This window comes from Lynx canadensis, chromosome A3 (genome assembly GCF_007474595.2).
Source record: "Lynx canadensis isolate LIC74 chromosome A3, mLynCan4.pri.v2, whole genome shotgun sequence".
Lineage (NCBI taxonomy): Eukaryota > Metazoa > Chordata > Mammalia > Carnivora > Felidae > Lynx > Lynx canadensis.
In genome coordinates, this window is record NC_044305.1 from 33919229 (window position 1) to 33935113 (window position 15885).

Genomic DNA, 15885 nt, shown 5'->3' on the forward strand with positions numbered 1-15885 from the left:
CAGGATAAAACACATACCTTAAGGCAGAAAAATATGTGATATATGTTGGAATAAATAGCTGAAGGAGAAAAATGAGTCTATCTGCATGGAATTTACAAAGTGGCTACCAGGGAAGGCAAGAATAAATACCATTTTCACATACTTAAGAAAATTTGGAGGTCACTAGGCATGCCATGAGAATGTGATTAAAGAGAAAAGACTCTCGTGAGTTTGAACCTGTGTAGGGCTCTGTGCTGACAGCTCAGAGTCTGGAGCCTTCTCTCTGTGCCCCTCCCCCACTCATACTCTGTCTTATCTCTCTCTCTCAAAAATAAATAAACATTAAAATTTTTTTTTTCAAAAAAAAAAGAGAAAATGTGGGGCGTGGGGCACCTGGGTGGCTCAGTCAACTGAGCGTCTGACTTTGGCTTAGGTCATGATCTGACGGATGGGGAGTTCAAGCCCTGCATCAGGCTTTCTGCTATCAGTCCAGGCCCACTTCAGATACTCTGTCCCATTCTCTCTGCCCCTCCCTGGCTTGTACTCTCTCAAAAATAATAAATAAACATTAAAAAAAAAAAGAAAAAGGATATTTCAGTTGTCAGCCCAGATGTGTCATGCATAGGGTTGAATCAACACATCTGGAAATAGGCCAAGCATCTTTAGGTCCTCCCCTTGACTTTTCTAGTCTGTAGGGTCCAAAGTGAAATCACTGCTTCAGTCTATAGTGATTTTGATGGTACTGCTGAAGACACCAGTCCGAAGAAGACTTTTTTCAGTTACATTATCAGATCTGTAATTGCTTATATGATTCCGAGGCAGTTATTTTTTAAATGGATCTGGGTAGCATGTCCAGTGTCCTACAGACTGTCCTACAATAAGCTGTAGCCCTGGTTAATTTGTCTTTTCTATGGGCAGTTGCTGTCTTCATTTAATATCTAGGACACAGTTCTCAAATTCCACTTTGCATCTGAATCACCCCAAAGCTTAATTAAAGTATAGATTCTGGGCTCTACCTCAGAGGTTCTGATTCAGCTAGTCTATGGTAGAACCTGAGAATTTGTGTTTTTCACATATTCCAAGGTGTTATTGGTGCTGATAGTATTCCAGGGACCATACTTTAAGAACCACGGATTTAGGGAAATGAAAGAATTTAATTCATATAAGCAGATAGGTGCTATGCTCAAATATTACATTAAGGTAAGGTTAAAGGACTAAAGTAGCTTGCACTACCAGATAAAAAAGCTTAGGTGGCTGTTTATCCATAGTGAAATAGGTGTAGACCAGAGATAACATTTTAGACGATTTAAAGGGAAAAGCTGGCTACATGTACATCATCTGGACTTTTCAAGTGGAAACAGCTTATGTGCCTGATTAATGTATATCACTTCCATATTTCATTGCAAGTGACTTTTTATGGAGACCAGATTGTAGGCTCCCACAAAATATCCACAAAGAGAGTTTTAAGCATTTATGAAACTATTTGCCAAGTGATGGATATTCTTTCTAATTAATCTTATTGGCCTGAAATGAGGACTTTTGTTGAGCACAGGCATAATAGAAAACTGTGACAATGCAATCTTTATCATTGTTGTCACAATTAAAAAAAAATATTTTCAGTCCGTAACAAATGCGATACCATACTTCTCTGTAAGAATGTGGTGAATCCCTCCATGCCTGTTAATAAATTAGACGTAGGAAAATAAAATATATTGGTTATAGGCATCCAGTATGTGCCTGATTTTATTCAACTTTAGAGCATATACAGGTTTCCACAGTGATTATGCAGAGGTTTTTGTTTTTTTTTAAATAGTGTCAGCAACGTAAAGTTAAAATAAAGCCAATTAGTATTGTTTTAAATTATACCTGTTTTCATTCATCATTTTAAACAGTTGCGAGAAGATACTAATGCTCTAGAACCTTGGAATCATGTGTGGCATTTCTGTCCCTGCTCCACCCCATCCGCGACCTCCCTCCCGTGACCTGCCTAGTCCATTGATGCATTAGGTTATATATGCATCCAGTTATAGACATAAATGCTGTTGAAATTGTTTTATTAATTTTATGTCCTAATAAAACTTTGGTGCTATGGATATAATTTTATGTTGACTTACAACAGCTTTAACTTAAACAATTTTTATTATTACATGAATATATAAAAGTTTCTCAGGGAGCTAAAGAAGGAAGTAAGAAGGAAATTTGGCTCTTTCATAACTAGGGGCTAAACTACGTTTTTGGTTTTCCACAGAAAAAATTAGATATTTGCCAATAAATTTCACGCTGCCTCGTGGGGACACAGCCTGTTAAAATTAGTGCCATATTCTATGTATCATAGTATTTTTTTCCTTGTACATGAACAAAACTGTGTTCTTTTTAAAATTGGATCACTCAGTTAATATTCCTGCTACTTTGTTGATATTGAAAAATAATTCTTTAGAAGAAAAAAATAGGTCTGGGAGAATGGGGATTCTTTTTCCATTCTTTACTCAGTCTCAGTGATATGGGGTAATTGATATGTTTTCTTTTGGTCTCAGTTTCCTAATCTGCAATCTGTCCCAGCACCGTAAGTCTGTGATTCCATTAGAGTAATTGTTTCCTGTAGGTCATATTCAAAAATGATGACAGTATTGCAATCATTTTTATGCTGGGTGGAGTGCCAAGGTATGTGAATTCATTTACATCCCTTTTTAATTAAGTGCATTAAAATATGGAAACAATGGGGGCAGCATATTGTTATCTACGGCTGCAAGACACATTACTGGAAACTTAGTGGCTTGAAACAACAACCATTTTTTATTTTACAGTTTTAGTAGTTCAGGGTCTCACCTACTTGGAGTCTTACAGGCTGCATTAAAGGCATCTACTGGGCTGTGTTCTCATCTGGAGCTGGAGTTCTTCTTCCAAGCTCATTCAGGTTGTTGACACAATTCTGTTCAGACTGAGCCCTTTAATTCTTAGACAACACACAACACAGGAAACAGGTGATCATCTCTGCTGCTTCAGGTCTCTCACTCCTAAATCCTCTTTGGAGAGACTCACCCAGGATACCTCCCTTTGGTTAAGTTTAAGGCACTTGATTGAAGACTTTAATTACACTTGCAAAATCTTCACATTTGCAATATAAAGTAACATCATCACGGGAATGATAGCCTCTCACCTGTGCCATATTCTGTTGGCTGAAAGCAAGTCTTGGGTGCTGACCACATTCAAAGGGTGAAGATTGGACAAAGGCCTGGATCAGGGCACAGGAATCATGGTGGCCACCTAGGAGTTCTGCTTACATCAGGTAGGCAAGACGCTGAGATTTGTGATGCCATTGTAGAACTGAACAACAGTTGTCACTCAACTTTTCCATCAGTTCTCTCATTTGCACAATGGAAGCTGTCATACTCATGTCACAGTGGTGTTGCAGAGACTGATGAGATAATGTATGCCAATATTATCTCTTACAATTCTTGGCATATTGCTGGTTGTCCATTGTTAATAGTCATGGTTACTATTGCTATTATTAGTATATTACTTTGACTTTGCCTCCTTTAGTGATAGGAACCTCTCATTGAATCACTGTACTTTTTCAGTTTTTATTTTATTGGCTCAGACTATGTCAATAATTACAATACAACCCATAACCCATGAACTATGTCATTGTTTCTTCTCCATTTCAAATGTTAATCTAATTTTGCATTTAACTGTGACACACAAATGTGAAAATTGGTTTTCTCTAGAAGTGGTCTTTCTTATTTTGGTTTCAAGGTTTTATAAAATATCTCTGGGGTTTTAGATTTTCAGATACTATTCTTTTGTTTATTTGCATTCTGTGTTTTTCTTCTAGATGTGTTACCTATCCATTTTAGCCTTTTCTACTAGCATCTTTTCTCTTTCACCCAGAATGGGAAATGTTGCAAGCATAAGATGTTATATGTACACAATAGTTCTTTCCTGTTAAGTGGAGATCTTAGTTTAATACTTCACTTGATTTAATAGCAGCCCAATGAAGAAGGTGTTGCTGGCATCTGCTTCTCTGCTTGACAGACAAGGATACAAGGCACAAACATCTGTAGTAAGGGGCTTAATAATGCACAGATTGCAAATGATAATTCCAAGTTTTCTGCTCCCTAGTTTTATGGCATTTTCACCATTTTAAACCTAGCTTGGTTTCAATAAAGAAACCCAGATGTATCATCTTTCTCTTTTCTCTGCTGTGGTTGGTTTTGATAACCTGTGCACCTCATTTCCACCGGTGTTTCATACACTGAGGATCCAATACAGACTTTGGGGAAAAAAGACAAAAATGAAGGCTAGAGAACAAAGGAAATAAGAGAGTGGGAGAGAGTGCGGGGATTTTTTTTTTTTTTTATTGAGAGGTACACTACACAGATTTTTACTCCCTCAGAAGTGGAATAAAGTAAAGGAACAAAGAATTGAGTCTGCTTCATCTGCTTCTCTTTAAATTAAAACCCTTCATTAAAGGATTCCAAAATAGTTTTTTTTCTTTAACATTGGGCATTTTAGGGAGGTTTGACAGTCAATAAAACATATTAATGTCTTCTACTTTTGGTAGATCGAAGTTGAACTTAATGAATATACCACATGTGGAGGTATCCATAATCACCCTCCCCACATGCCCAGCCATTAATATCTTCTCTGTGAAATGTTTGTGACTGTAATTGCTGCTCTGATTATATATTGTGTGAACTTCAAGTACGTTATTATATCGGGTGACTAATGGAATTTGGTGACAATGCACAGAAATTGGTATCCTGGAAAAGAGTTGGTTTTTAAACTGTATTCTTTCCTGAGTTTGCAGTGCATTTCATGGCTCATCTACCTCACAGTGGGTTCATGGCTGATGGATTGAAATCTTTCTGCTGAATAGTAAACATCAGAGATAATTTGGTCTTCCCTTCGCGTTTCTCATCACTCATTCAAAATATCAAAAATAAGTACTTGATTACTGTTAATTCACTTTCATCTGTACTGACAAAGGGAGAAGGTACATCTGTCAACACTTTAGTGGATATATGGGGATGGGGGGTCCTAGGAGTGTGGTCTCCAAGCTCTGTAGGGGGCCACTGTATGCCTTGGAAATAAAGCGGGTCTACTAGTCCATCTTTCCTTTACTGGCCAAGGTAGGGCACCCCAATCCTCTTTTCATTGTTGGATGGGCTTAGAGGTGAAAGAGAACCAATTTCCTTCTTTTGCTTTTCTAAAGATATCTTTAATGTTATTAAGTATAAAGCAAAGGTTATATAGCATAGCATTTTCAGCAAACATAGAACAATTTCAGTGATTGCTTGAATTTTTGAACAGAGACATTTGCTTTTATAGGGTGAAATTTAATGCTAAGAACCCTTATTAGAGTAGGTGTTGATGCCATTTGTCATTCAGTAGTTTTTCTTCAATTAAATTGAAGCCTAGATTCACCACGAGGCACACTTTTGCACTCAGGAGGTAAAATATTTTTATTTCACACTTCTCTGTATAAAGAAATGACATGTCGATTCTTCATACAACATATTATAACATATAAGTAATGTATAATTTTATCAATCATGTTCACCTAAAAAGCCTTATAATAACAACCCCATGAATGAGTATATATCAGTGCTTTGACAAGCACTGGTGTGGTCTATGGACCAACAGCATCCACATCACCTGAGAACTTATTAGAGATGCAGATTCTCAGGTCTATCCCAGTCCGGCTGATCCAGAAGCTGATGGATGGCACCCAGCCAGTCTGTTTTAACAAGTTTTCCAGATGACTGTCATGCAAGCTAAGCTTTGAGAGCCATGGGTATAGAAAGTGTTATCATACTCATTCTATAGATGATACAGTTGATGCTTGATGTGTCCCATGATTGGTTGGATACATGACCAGTTAATTTTAGGGCCCTTCCTCAAACTCAGGTTTTCTACTTAAACATCATGTGACCTTCCTCTCTTAATGAGTAAAAGATAGTGAATTCCATAAAGCTGGAAATCAGTATCTCTTAAATGAACCGAGAAAGGGACCATTTCACTGCTTTCTAATAATGAGAGTAAATTGTTAAAACTATTAACTGGAGAAAATTAACCTAGAAAAAGTTTTAATGACATAAGCAACATATTGTGGTCCTGTGCATTGGGTTCCTCATTTTCTTTTTAGTGGAAGCGAGAATAGAATGTAGTTAAACCCCAGGGGGGTAGCTGTTGCGTGTTAATAGAAGTGGGAGACACTATTTTAATCATCACTTTCTACTCGAATGAGTCCATTGGACAGCTTTTCCACCTGGGTCTTTCCCATGCCACATTACCCACGTTGATAGTGCCCTGCGGTGGTTTTCCTACACACACAATTTTACACACAGGCGAGAGAAATTTCTTAGACGCTGTGGTATCGGAATGAATCCCCAGGGCAGCTAGCGTTAAGTACCCCTCTGTGACTTGGGGAATGAACGTTTCTTCTTGAGCTGAGAGTAGAAAACAGTGTTCATTATCTGTAATATAAAAGTCTATATAATGACTCCTGCTAAGATCTAGTTCTTTGTGAAGTCACTTTGGGTTTTGTGTGTATAAACAAGTAGAGTTTAAGGCTTTGTTTGCTCAACTGGAAGGAATTTCCTTCGATAGAAAACCATGATATAAGATGAGGTAAATGTGTTATGTATGTGTGTATGATTTTATTCTGCATATATGGAAAACATCATGTAACATATATGGAAAAGTGTGACAAACATAAATGTCAGTGTTTTATGGATAATTTTAAAGAGGACACACATGTAATAACTACCAAGTCCCAAGCGTTTGTGATAACTGTCCACGCATCCCTGCTGTGTATCTCCCATGGCTTGTAGTTTTCTGCACACAATTCCTGCCTCTGTGCATTTGCACCTACTGTTTCCTCTTCCTCTAACCCTCCTTCCCGACCAGAACACAGAATTATAAGTCTGGCAAACTGTTTCTCGCCCTCGTGTATTAGCTGAAAAGATGCCATAGTCCTTTGTAGCCCATGTCTCAGTGTACTTTGAAATGTCTCCTTTAAAGTATAATAAGTGGTTTTGTGCATGAGCTGCTCAAAACAGCTGTTTTCTGCATTGTTGGTGTCGTTCCTCAGTACCAAGCCGGTACCTGCCACATAGCACCATTTGATAAATAATGCACCATTGAACTAATGACTGGCATTTCTACTTGGATGAACCCCTCAAACCAACATCTCCAAAATGAATTATCATTTTGCCCAAACTTCCAAGTCCCAATGGGGAATATGGAAACCCTAGGGCTGTTTATGACTCCTCTCTTCCCTGTAGACAATTCTACCTCCATGTTATGGCTTTCATCTTTCTTCCAGTTACCTCTACCTTCATTTGATCTCCTGTCTCTCAAATGTCCACTTGGTTCTGGTCTTCCGGTTGAAGCTTCTTCAAGCTTAGGGCTCTTCCTGCTTCTCTCCTTCCAGCACGGGTTTTGGTTGTCTTGCTGTGGAGATAACAGACCCAGACCAGCTGTTCCATCGCCTCAAGTCTGAGGATTTCCTTATGCATTTGCCTAAGTGAATCATTGAGTCTAGCATTGATACCATTCTTTTCTAACACTGATAAGGTGACCTTCACTATTGCGAACAGTACAGCCTTAGGGGAATTGTAGTACCAGATCTTCTATCCTGCAAGATCTTTGCTGGGTTGCTCTCCTCACACCCCAGGGTTTGGGAGGATTTCCAACAGTCACACCTGGCAAGGAATGGGTTAAGGGATCCACTAAAATGGGAACAAGCAAACTTATAAGTCCAGGGTGAGCAAAAGAAAAGAAGGCCCTGTTTCTTGTTCACAAGAACAAGCTGTGAAGCTTGGGCTTCACATATAAGTGCGCTGGAGCCACGTGTTCTGTTGGACCTGCTGTGTGGTCTTTCATGCCAGTGGACAGACTCCACCCCCACCCCTGTGACTGCAATCATGAAATCAACCTCAAGTGCAGGAAAATAATCAGACCCTTTTACACGGAACATTTGGAACTGGTGGCAGCTATTTGAAGGAATTGTCTGGGAACCCCAACTACAAGTACTTGGGGATATTAGGGCCCATAAGAAATTACACCCACTCGTGTTTAGAGGTTCTGAGCAGCAGAATGATGCTGCAGTGCCTCCTGTAAGAAGAAGGGAATTAGAGGCCTGCGTCCAGCTGTCTCATTGTCAGCATGAGACAGATGCATGACTGTTCATTGCAATGCCGTTCCATCTCGCCAGCGTAGAGTCTCCTGTTACCTTGGCGATGTGTATTGTCACAACACTCATGGCTCAGTGTCCTTAGCTGGACTCTCACGGTTTCCATCCTTTTGCCCATATCCCTTTCTGGTATCATCTCCCATGACTTTTCTTCATACGTTGTAGGCCCCAGTAATGGAACACTGAATGTTGCCTGTGAAAATCCCCTCCCACGCTGCCATTACATTTTCCCTGTGCTGTTCCTTCTTCCCGGGTGCCTCTCTATCCCCTTCTGCCTCCTTACCCTTCTCCCCTGCAATGTTCTCCATCTCTAAGCATTTCTAAGCATCCATACCTCAAGGTTCTGTCCAAACCTCTGGTCCTTTCTTGTCTAGATATTTTCCAGTGTTATGCCTTCCAACTCCTTTTATCCATGCTCCGTGACTCCTTCATGGACTTTTTTTGAGCGCTGGGGGAAAAACTTTCTTTTCTCTGTTGACTCCCATAGCAGTTAACTTTATAGTTGGCATTAACACATCCTCCCTTGTCTTATGCATATACATTTCTTTACTCCCTTGTTTGACAGCAAGTCCATCCAGAGGAGCTATCACATTTTATGTATCTTGTATCCTAGAGTAACTTGCATATCATGGGTGTTCAGTAATATATAATGAATAAATGAAAAGATCGAGGCATAAGATATGAGTGCTAAAGGCTGGAGAGGGGGCAGGTAGGTGAGGCAGATTCATCTCTTTCCCTTGGCAAGGTGAACTGATGGGAACATCTCTTTCCACCACCCCCTATCCCCATCTCCCATGCCACTCACATGTCCTCACACTCAGACTGACTCTCAGGATTATTTTTTGACCACGGGGCAGGAAGGCATGGTTCATGATGATTTAGGGACAGCTCATAGTATAGACCGGGGACCCTGACCATGCCCATTATACTTTCAAAATGTCTCAGCATATATATTAAATTGAGCAGTTAACGGTTAGCTATCTTGTTGTTTCCACTCCAATTCGATTGATAAAGAATGTGAAAGAAAAAATATCCTAACTGCAGAGAAATCTTCAGGCAGGTCTCAAGATAACATGGTTTTTTTTTAAAGAGATGACAGTGATATAAAATAATGAAAGGAGATCTGTGGGGATGCTTAACAATTTCACATTTTTGCCTTCCAGGAGACGGAGCTGTTAGATCTCAGCCTTGTCAAGGATGCCAGATGTGGGAAACATGCCAAAGCTCCCAAGGTAAGAAGTGGAGTGTTGTGCACCCGCCAGATGCTGCTTTGAGGATTTGGCCGTGTCATGGTATCAATTAATTGCCCCAGTTAAAAGTTTCTCTGTTGTAGATGTTGTAAAACGCAATAAAACAGCCAGTCCTTCCAGAAGCCTGTATGCCCTAAACATTTCCACTTTTGTTCAAAGAAGGCAACAGTGAGTAAAAATATAGGCAGTTGGACACAGGGTCTTGCTTTCTGTCCTCTAATTTTCATGTTGCTTGAAAAATATATAATGAGGCCAAAGTTTCTGGGTAATTCTAAATAGTTAAAATGTTCTTGAAGTTACTTGGAAACTTCCTGGAGCCTCATATGCATACATGAACTAACTCTTAGACATGATGAATAAGACTGTAATTCAAATACTTTATAAGTAATATCACTTCATCCAAAAAGCCAAAGGGTGTGAAGTCCTTCTATAAATGTTACTAGTGAAGACCCGGGGAAGTTTGGGATCAGTTGTGTGGCCTGTCAATTTGTTTTTGTTTGAAAACCTTACTGAAGAAATACTCAAAGCAGTGTTTGTGATTTTATTTCCTTTTTTTTTTTTTTTGGAAGATTATTTAACAAATGTTGAATAAAGAATATACAAATTTTTTTAAACTTAGATTCTGGTTGAGTATACTAACAAACTGCATTGACTTGCCTGTACAGTGGGAAACTACTCTTTATTGTATTCAAATTTTAGTACGTTAAATACTTCCTTTCTAGCAAAGATAATATTGTCAAATAGGGAAGTACAGGTGCCATTCAGGAACTCTTACCTCTTACCATAATTGATATAAAACTAGCGATTTTCTATTTGAGTATCTGTCTGCAACTTTTGTTTTATTCTTTAAAAGTCAAAATACTTTCTTTGACATCAAAAATTATCTGTTGCTGTGGAGAAACAGAAAGAAAAAAAAATCACCTGGAAGGATCATTCTTCAGATACATAACAGTGCAATATTTGCTGGCAAATTCTGCCATGGAACGAACACCCAAATACTGGTTTTACTGCTGTAGGAGTTAAGCTGATCTATAGGAAAACGTGAAAAATGAAGACAGAAAAATCTGAATTATTTTCAAGAAGGTTTCTAAATGTGTTTTCATGTGCAAATAGTCTATTAGTTGTGTTGCTCTCTTCATAATATAATCAAATTTTAGTAGTTTGGTCTTTTAATTTTGTAGCAAGCTTATCATTATTAATGCTTCCTTGATGATTCAGAATTGTTTAATGTTTAGTGTAGGAAAGAAGTTCTTTCTTCTTCTTTCCCCCAAAACATTCCAGCCATGTTTCAGGTAAGCCTGTTAGTTCCAAGAACTGCGTCGATAGCAGAGTTATAAAGTTTGCCTTTAAATGCAAGTTCATTGGCCTAACTTGAAATTTGATGATCAATATTGATGATAAAGACTACTGCTGCCTACACTCCCGTAGAGCCCCCTTTGTCTGCAGGCATCAGAGGTGGAGTTGGCATCTCTGCCACCTGGAGTTTCTTTCTGGCTTCCCTCTCTCTCTTTTATTGTAGCATTCAGCCTGCTGATCAGTTCAGTGTTTCATTTATGGACGCGGTTGGATACGTGTCTATTGAATGAGGATAAATGAATAGAACTAGGGTCTGTGCTATGCTCAGCTAATAAACCACTATTAGATCCTAAAATATTTCTCTTAAGGACAGACTTGGATACTTGGAATACTCTGACCTTTACTGTTTTGTTTTCTTTTGTCCCCCCCCCCCCCCCCCCCACTAAAGATTGCTTTCTCTGTGGCTTATCTGTGTCCTTGGCATTTTTCCACTCTGTTCCTTGCTGGTGTTCAAGAACTTCAGTCTACTTTAATATTTTAAAACCTGGGTTCTGTTGTGTGACCTTCCTGAGACTCAGGCTTCCTCATTGGCTACATGGTGATAATGATAACAACAACAATAATAGTAACTAAGATAATAATGAATGGGCACTTCGTATCATTACTATAATGGCTAAATTAAATAATTCCTTAGGAAATCTTTAGCAGAGGAGTTCTCAAATTTGACTGCCTGTGGAATCACCTCAAAAGCTTTAAAAAATGGTAATGTCTGTTTCCTAATCCCAAAGATTCTGGTGCTACAATATTCTAACTGGTGTTGTAGTGTGGATATCAGGGCTTTTGAAAAGCAGATTTGTAGCAAAATTTGAGCACCACTGACTTAACAGATCACTGCTATTTAATAGGCACTCATTAAATATTAGCCACCATTGTTGGTATTATCATTGTTATTTTTATATTTAATATTATTAAAAAATTTCAATCATATTTGCAGGAAGTCAGGTTTTAATTTCACTTTATGTGGAAAAGTTTATGTTGTAAAGAGAGATTGGATTGTGGGGCTTGGATGAAAGTGGCTTTGTGGAATGATAGGCGAGAAAGAAGTTGATATGACTCTCAGTTTAGAAGTCTTTAAGCTGCAAGGGGAGCCTGGGCGGCTCAGTCAGTTAAGCATCTGACTCCTGATTTCAGCTCAGGTCATGACCTGGCAGTTCGTGGGAGCAAGCCCCACATCAGGCTCTGTGCTGACAGCATGGGGCCTGCTTGGGATTCTCTCTCCCTCTCTCTCTCTCTCTGCTCCTTCCCTACTTGCTTGCTCTCTCTTTCTCTCGCTCAAAATAAATAAACTTAAAAAAAAAAGTCTTTAAGTTGCAAAAGAAAACCCCAGCTCAAACTGGATAAAAAATTAAAAAGAAAACTTATTAGAAATGATTGGAATGTATTGAAAATTCCAATGGAAGTCTCACTCAGCTGCTCAAAGACTATCACCAGGGAACAGATCCTTCTTTCTCTTGCCAGTCTGGCTTCCAAGGTGCCAGAGGCAATTCCTCTTCCATCCTCAGGATCCCGTTGGTGGCCATCCTCCACTCACCATCACTGGCACCTCCCGGGTCCCCCACATTAGCAGCAGTTCAGTATGGGGACCAAAAGAGAAACAAGCTTCCCACGTATAACCACCTTGTAGAAGGAGGCCTATGGCCAGAGGAGGAAAACTAAGTAAGAGGAGACCATAGTGTTGGCTGGAACAAAAGCAGTAGGACTGATGGCATAAGAATAAAAAGTGTCAGGATAGCAGTATGGAGTGAGACAAGCCCAGTAAGGATGAGGAGTCAATGGAACATGAAGACAGATTGAGTGGAAGACTTTCTGCAGGGGTTTACAGACCATCAAGGAAGGAAGAACATGTGTGGAGCAGATATTATTTACCAAAATACTCAGGCACCCCTCAAATATTTATCTGTGCACGCATATTATTTTTGTTTTCCACAGCATCTCATTACGTAAAAATTCACAATCTAGCTGAAGACGAACTATTTTCTATGCCTGCTGTGATTGGAAATAACATTTAGAAGAAATGGATAAGTGTCTATGTGTTGCCCTGTTAATGAATTTTAAATGTCGACTACCAGCACAGTATATGAAATTCCAGATCGGCTTTTCTGTATACAGCCTTTGTCCTAGTTATCAGTTTCAAAATTTCTCACTGGAGAGAAATTGGAAGATTTTTATCCACATATAAAAACGTAAAAGAAAAAAAAAAAACATCTTGTCCTTTGAAATCTAAAAAAATGTATTTATGTTTCCTTCTTTGCTCTCTCTCTCCCTGCCTCCCAGGCTTATAAAGCACGTGTAGAGACGAGGTGCTCTCGGATGTGCCTCTTGCATGTGCTGGCTACACATATTCTCTGCATGTTCATTTCAAAAGGAGCTTTTTTAAAAAAGTAAAGTTTATCCCTGTGGTTTCTCTGGGTTGCTGACCCAGCAGATCAGTTTAGTGGCACATGTACAGCATTAATAAAATGAAATAGATCTGGCTAGAATGAATGAAAAATATCAGCGTTTTGTGCAGAATAAGTTTGTTTGGTGAAACTTCTTTCATGCATGTGAATATATGTTCTGGATCAACAAAAAGTGCATTTTTTACTCTACACCATGTCATAAAGGTTTAAAAATGCTGCTGAGAAAGATAGTTTCTTTATCCTCAGGATTCTCAGGATGTATTTTATCTATAAGGTGTATTTGAAAAGTAGATGGAGCCAGAAAACTGGAGATGTGGGTTTGGATGCCAGCTCAGTCAGTAACCTACTTCTCTCTGTGCCTCTACTTCCTTATCGATGAAATGGGGCATGTGGGGGCCACAGGGTTTTAGGTGTGGAAGTTGGGTTAACCCTTGATTCCAACTTTTAAAATGAGAAGTTAATCAAGCCAAGGCACTCCATCTTGTAGATTATAAAATTAATGTTGAACAAGTTTGTATCAACTAAAACTTCTTGCCTTGGTCATAGGAAACCAGGTGCACTTAATAAAATATCAGGTCACATTCTAACCAAGGTAAGGTGCAATGCAAACAAAAATAAAAGGAAGGAAGAGGGGCGCCTGGGTGGCTCAGTCGGTTAAGCGCCAGACTTCAGCTCAGGTCATGATCTCTTGGTTCGTGGGTTTGAGCGTCGGGCTCTGTGCTGACAGCTCAGAGCCTGGAGCCTGCTTCAGATTCTGTGTCTCCCTCTCTCTGACCGTCTCCAACTCTCACTCTTTCTCTCTCTCAAAAATAAATAAACATTGAAAAGTTAAAAAAAAAAAGGGAAGGAAGGAAGAAAGAAAGATTTATGCCGAACTTTGCACGTGGCTTCTCGAAAGCAATTGTAGGATTGCTGTGGACTCCATACAGACTGTGTACTTAAGGAGGCTCTCCTAGGCTTTGAACATGAAAACTCTGTTGTTGACATTCACTCTCAATAATACTTGCAGCAATGCCACTGAAAAATATTTCTATAGTTTAACTTCCAAATTGTGTTTCGTCCAAAGAAAACTGCTTCATGTGCTTTGCTGACAATTAACCAATTCATTCTATTGATAAAGGGCAGTTTATTTCAGATGTGTAATGTTAATTGGAATACAGATTCCTGGTGAATATCTAGATTACAATTAAGTTCTATGTGGCAAGTAGTATCACTACAACCACATAAGGCAGATTAGAGTAAAATGAAATTTTAAAAATTGATCAGTTTTAGTTTTCTGAAACCCCAAATGAAAATGATGGCTTTTAAAATCATTAAATGCAAAAAATAAATAAGATAAGATAAAATAAAATAATTAAAAGCATATTTGGAAAGGAACATACACCACAGTGCCTAGCCCTACAAGCAGACTCCAGCATCCCACTGGGGGGTGGGGGGCAGATAACAGATCAGTCCCACTGGGACCCATAAAACAGGACAGAGATCATTGACCATGAGTGGTGGAGAGGCTTGCTGCTTTGTTGAGTCATCATGGAGTATGTTCTCTTTTTAAGATGAGGTGATAGGAGTAGAGATATTAATTAAGAAAAGGAAGAGCATTCCAGGCAGAGGGCAGAGCAAGAGTAAAGGTGCTGACGTGGGAACATAGTTGGTATATTTGAGGAATAGCAAGGAAGCCAGTTGTCTACAGTGGTGTGCAAGAGAGAAAGGATGATGAAATCAGAGAGGTAGCCAGGGACCACATTATTCTCGCCCTGTAGACCAGGCTAATGACTGTGGCTTTTTCTTCTGCGAGAATGAAGAAGGGATCTGAGAGTTCTGAATAGAGTAGTGACAAGATCTGATTTTGCTTTTCAAAACATCACTTGCCACTGCATGGAGCATAGACCATAGAAGAGAAAGGAAGAAGTAGGGACGCCAACCAAATGGCTATTGCTAATATCCTGAGTGGTGCTGATAATTATATTAACTGCGAGATGTAAAGGTAAGGGGGAGAAAGAATGTCAGAATCTGAATTTGAAGGTGGCACCACAAGGTTTGTTAATGTGTGGGATGTGAGGTATGAAAAAAGGATTCAAGAACAATGCTTAGTGTTTGGACCTGGAAAAGTGGAAGGACTGAGCTGCTGTGTCCTAAGCTGGGAAGGAAGAAAGAAACACATTTAAATAGAAAAATTCAGAGTTTTGCTTCTTTGTTTGTTTGTTTTTGGATATTTCATGTTTGAGGTGTCTGTTCCACTTATACCTGATGATGTCGTATTTGGATATACAGATCTGTTGTTCAGGGGAAAGGTTGGCCATGGAGTTGTAAGTGAATATTTAAATCTCAAAGCTAAATGAGGACTCTTAAGGAATGTAGGTGTAGAAGAAAGCAGGGTGATGTCTGAGCCCTGGGACCTCCAGCATTTAAACTTTTAAAAAATGGAAAAGAGGGACGCCTGTGTGACTGTCAGTTGAGCGTCGACTTCAGCTTCAGTCTTGATCTCATGGTTCACGAGTTCAAGCCCCACATCAGGCTCTGTGCTGACAGCTCAGAGCCTGGAGCCTGCTTTGTGGATTCTGTGTCCCCCCCCACTCTACCCCTCCCTCACTTGTACTCTCTCTCTCTCTCTCTCTCAAAAATAAATAAAACATTTTAAAAAATGGATGAAAAAGAGTCAGGAAAGAGGCCAAGAATGGTATATAACTAAGAGAACTGAAAACAG

General features: G+C 39.2%; 1 protein-coding gene across 3 annotated transcripts in view; it reads left to right on the forward strand.

Moving 5' to 3' along the window:
* The window catches only part of PLCB1 (phospholipase C beta 1), a 702980-nt gene that overhangs the window by 223757 nt on the left and 463338 nt on the right, over positions 1-15885 (forward strand). For all 3 annotated transcript variants that reach the window (XM_030310083.1, XM_030310080.1, XM_030310081.1), the window contains exon 3: positions 9340-9408. In XM_030310083.1, coding sequence (XP_030165943.1) covers positions 9340-9408 — 69 coding nt within the window. The remainder of the gene's footprint in view (positions 1-9339; positions 9409-15885) is intronic.